The sequence below is a fragment of the Mus pahari genome, chromosome 19 (assembly GCF_900095145.1).
Source record: "Mus pahari chromosome 19, PAHARI_EIJ_v1.1, whole genome shotgun sequence".
Lineage (NCBI taxonomy): Eukaryota > Metazoa > Chordata > Mammalia > Rodentia > Muridae > Mus > Mus pahari.
Window position 1 is genome coordinate 30,123,846 of NC_034608.1, and position 4,860 is coordinate 30,128,705.

At 51.9% G+C, this 4,860-nt stretch overlaps 1 protein-coding gene across 2 annotated transcripts in view; it reads right to left on the reverse strand.

Moving 5' to 3' along the window:
- Positions 1-4,518, reverse strand: part of Ankrd10 (ankyrin repeat domain 10) — a 24,008-nt gene extending 19,490 nt beyond the window's left edge. For both annotated transcript variants that reach the window (XM_021218872.2, XM_021218874.2), the window contains exons 1-2: positions 4,177-4,518; positions 1,508-1,660 (exon numbers count right to left, since the gene is read on the reverse strand). In XM_021218872.2, coding sequence (XP_021074531.1) covers positions 1,508-1,660; positions 4,177-4,383 — 360 coding nt within the window. In that variant the 5' untranslated portion in view covers positions 4,384-4,518. The remainder of the gene's footprint in view (positions 1-1,507; positions 1,661-4,176) is intronic.
- Between the last annotated feature and the right edge of the window lie 342 nt (positions 4,519-4,860).

Genomic DNA, 4,860 nt, shown 5'->3' on the forward strand with positions numbered 1-4,860 from the left:
AAACAAACAAACAAAAAAAAAACAATGAACTACCATAAAATGCTAGCTCACAGGAACATCTAGCTTTGAAAAAGCCTTAAAACAGTACCAATTTCTTTATACCTTTCTAAACTAATTTTGTTAACTACTTAAAGCTAATGTTTACCTAAATTCCATATTAACAGCAAACATGAGTTATTTTCATTCACAGAATTATTACCCATATATTTCATTGGTAGAGCTGGAAGCACAGTCTACTATGTAACCTGTTCAAAGCTAGACTGCCAAGTGAGCAGAGGGCCCAGACTCAAACCCACAGCGCCTGCCTGTCCTGCTGAGACCAGGAGGCAACAGTGTGGATGTCGGCAGGCAGACAGACAAGCCCCGACGCAACAGTGTGAGTGTGGGTGCGAAAAGAGAGATTCATGTCAAAGAAGGAAAGGGGGTATGTAAGGATCTAAAGCTGTCCCTACTCAAGTCTCAGTGACAGAAAATGGTCCTCACTGTCAGTCTCAAGGAGAAGGACACTGTACGATAGGCGGGTCTGTTTTAACCATGGCCAAACAACCACTGACCACTTTATGTGAGCAGCTGAGTTATCTTCAGGAAAGGGACCACTGCTGCTATAGCAACAGGAGGGAAGAAATGAAGACTCTCTCTGCGCACAAGATGCTGATGGCAATTAGAAATTACTTAAGGGGCTGGAAGGACAACTCATCAGTCTGAGGGTGCAAGCTCCCCTTCCAGCACCCGTATCAGCTCAGAGCACTTACAACCACTACCTTCAGGAGAAACTAATGCCTCTGGTTTCAGCAGGCATGTACAGGGAGTCGCACACAGACAAACATTAGCCACCAGTGTTGCCAGCGGGCAGTCCACCCTTGGAGCCGGGCAGTAAATTCGGTCTGCTCCATTTCAGACCATTTACTGGATATTTCTCTACTATAGACTAATAACATAAACATAGATTTGAAGTACACTTAGGTTAAGAGTCTAAAAATACATCATAAAAAAAAAAAAAAAATCTAGCTCATATAACCTCTAGCCTGAATCCTTATACACACATTTCTCAAGTCATTCTGTGCTCCACTAAGGAAATGACATTTAAAATGACATTTCTACACCTTGTCACTACACCCAACTTGAATGTGAAGGGCAAACCCACTCCAAAGCCGATACAAGCCATCCTTTTGCATATCTGGGTATGATTCCGTGAAGTTAAGGCAGCAGTAAGCTGAAGCCAGGAAATCTGGGCTGTGGGCCAACAGCCTTCTATTATCACTGTGACCTTGGGCAAATCATCAAATCAGATCTGAGGGAGCCACAGGACAGGTAAAAGCACTCTATAAACTGAATGCACACCTCCAGAGGAAACGGCATACTAGTCACAAGTAACTGAAGGAGCAGATTCCAGTTCATCTCAGGTGAAGACATTCAACTCTAATTAAGGGCCCAATTTAAAGCAGTGTCATGTGAATAACTGGAACTGGAAAAACAAACAAAGGCAGTGTCAATCAGGCCTTCTTACCGGTTTGTTAATGTTGGCCCCAGCTTGAATCAGCCAGACCAGACAGTGAGGATGTCCTCCAAAAGCAGCAATGTGGGCTGGGGTCTGGGCATAGCGGCTGGTCGAGACATTCAGGGAGGCCCCAGCTCTTACCAACTGCGTCAAGCACTCCAACTTCAAACAAAGGTGGGAGGAGAAACAGGACATGTCAGGATAGCAATGAATAGGACACAATCTAAATTCTCCAACACTCACCAGTGGCACATTTATGCTGAGTGGAGTGTTCTTAAAACACACACAAGCCAGGTGTGGTGGCGCTTGCCTTTAATCCCAGCACTCGGGAGGCAGAGGCAGGCGGATTTCTGAGTTCGAGGCCAGCCTGGTCTACAAAGTGAGTTCCAGGACAGCCAGAGCTATACAGAGAAACCCTGTCTTGAAAAACCAAAAAAAAAAAAAAAAAAAAAAAAAAANAAAAAAAAAAAAAAAAAAAAANNAANNAAANAAANAAAAAAAAAACAAAACACACACACACAAAACCTCCCATAAAGGCTTTCACATTCATGGTAAGTAAATGTCAGGCTGTAAAAATTGTACAAATTGTACTGTACTGTAAAGAAGGACAGTAAACTCTTTATAGTCAGACTTTTCCATATCGTGTACAACCCTGCCACACTGAACTGCCCCAAAGCCCATTCTCTATCACTCTCTCAGCCTTTAAAACTGAACAGAAACCAAGTATGCAAGATAAATAAATAACTATAAGAGTCACACCAAGGCTGAGCTCACCCAGTAGGTGACTAATTCAGAGACTGGCAAGCGCAGACAAGATACAGCCAGGTCCCGCTGCTCTGGCAGCTGGTTCTGAGTCCACCACATTCAACATGTGCCTACACTGGCCAGGGGTTTCTTTGGTATTACTTGTTCTCCAATTTTGGACTGTTTCCCCTCAACTGACCACAAGGCAGTGAAGATTTGCTTGGTTGCAAGCAATTCCTGGGAACAAACAGCACCCCGAACCTCCTGTCTCCCCAAGCAGGGTAAGCTTTTCCTTACAAAGGACTGGTCACTTCAATAAACACAGATTCTCTGAGTTTTTATTGATCGGCAGGCTACAAAACTTGCACAGTCCGCAGCAAACAAACTTTAAGACAGTGTTAGAAAGTAAAGGCTGAGACGGGCGTGGTGGCACACGCCTTTAATCCCAGCACTTGGGAGGCAGAGGCAGGCAAATTTCTGAGTTCGAGGCCAGCCTGGTCTGCAGAGTGAGTTCCAGGACAGCCAGGACTACACAGAGAAACCGTTTGGTAAAACCGAAAAAACCAAAAAAAAAAAAAAAAAAAAAAAAAGAAAGAAAGAAAGAAAGTAGAGGCTGGTGAGATTTCCCAAGGGAAAAATACAAGCACAAGTGGCAGAAGGATGAACAGGTGTCAAGTGAAAAGCAGTTAACCTTTAACGTGGAGTCAGGATTTGAACCTGTTAGCTATGCCATGTTCAACCTAGGAAACTGGCTTTGTAATTGTGGAGGGTACTTTTAAATGGGGCATCTGGTAAAAGCAAGATAGTTAGGCTTCACAATGGCCAGTCTTCCGGGAATAAATAAGCCCCATAAATTACTGGGTAACCTGAGCACCACTGGTAGGTACAACCTAGGGCAAACAGGCTGGAAACCTACGGGGGGTTGGGGGAAAGAGCAGAAACACATGGTAGGGCTGGGTAAAGAGGCTCGGCCTTTTTCGCCTCTAAGAGCTTTCCGTAATAGTTGGAACGGGTTTCCAAGATGGTTCCACATCTTAAGACCATCAAGGTTTCTGATAGGAAAGCTCAAAACTACAACGTCCTTGCCTCCGCTACCATACTGGTCTCCAAAGTCAAGACTACAACTTCGTTCTCCGTAGAAGTGAAAAGGCTCCTTTAGCTTTAGATCGAATTCTGGCACACAGTACGGCGTGAATTTTGCCGCTTTATGGCGCAGAAGCACTTCTGTGTGCAGGTAACTAGGGCGACCACGAGAAGGTGGATTCCCAGGGACTACCTGCACCCAACTGCATGCCACCTTTCAACACCAGGAGGATGGGGCCAATTAGCGCAGCTTACACAGGGCGGCCCCGGGGGAGAATGGAGGCCGGTAGGCATGGCCGCGACCCCGCCGTCGGCCACAGTAGGTGCAGTCTTGACACCCCCGGCTGCAAGGGCAGCGCCCATCCCTCCGTGCTTTCAGGGCGCCCTGCACCCGGTTTCCATTAGACAGGAGCGCGAGGCTCCGGGTCCCCTTCGCCACGATTCCCGAAGCCCGGCGGCCTCCGCGCAAACCGCCTCAACGGCGGTCGGCCCGCCCCGCTCGGAAGAGCCACAAGTGTGCACATGCGCCCTGGATCCTTCGGGGGAGCCGGCGAGACCGACCCCATTTCCGCCCCGCCTCCCAGCACTCCCCGCGCCCCCCGAGGTCCCGAGTCGCGCGCCGCCCGCCGCACATGCGCCTTGAAGCCCTCGAGGCTCCCGCGGCGCCGGAGCAGCTTCCGCGCCCCCACCCCCGGGATCGCAGACCGCACGGTGCCGCACACGCGCCCCGGAACCCTCAGGGGGTGCCACCGCTGTCGCTGCCGACCGCGCTCTCCAGGCACGGTGGGGGTGCGCTCTGACCCTAACAGCACACCACGCGGAAGATGGCGCCTTAAAGTGCCCGCGCCCACCTTGCCGAAGTGCGCGGCCCAGTGCACGGGCGTCCAGCCGTAGAAGGAGTCCTCAGCGGCCAGGTGAGCGCGCGGCGTGTGTGGCAGCAGCGAACAGAGCGCGACCAGGTCCCCGTCGCGGCAGGCGCGGTGCAGCGGGAAGCGGAGCGACAGCAGCTCCTCGCTGGAGAAACCAGCCTCCACGCCCGCGCCCGCTCCCGCCGACATGATGGGTCGCTGGGAAGCACGCGACTGGTCGGCCAGAGGGATGTGCCGGCCGAGGCCCGCGAAGCTGCCGCCACTCGGACACAAAGGGCAGGCGAGCTGCTGCCGCGTCCCACCCGCATCCGAGCGCGGCGAGCACTGAGGGCGGGACCTGGGCGCCGGGGCGGAGCCTGCGCCTCGAGAGGGTGGGGCCTAACAGTCTGCTGCCTCCGACCGCTGCTGACGCCCGCGGTGGGGCGTGGCCTGCTCCTGGATAGGGTGGTGCCTCCCGCAGGTGGTGCTGAAGCTGGCGCCCGGGATGGGGCGTGCCCTTGGCTGCGGGGCGGGGCCTTCTCCTGGTCTGCGCAGGGACGCCGCCTTAGGCTTCTGGTGGTGAAGTTAGGGGCTGGGAGGCGATCACGGCTTGAGGAGGCCGCTACTGATGCCAACGCTGGAGGTGTAGGGGTTGAGCCTGCACGTTAGCGTGGTTAGAGGGACGAG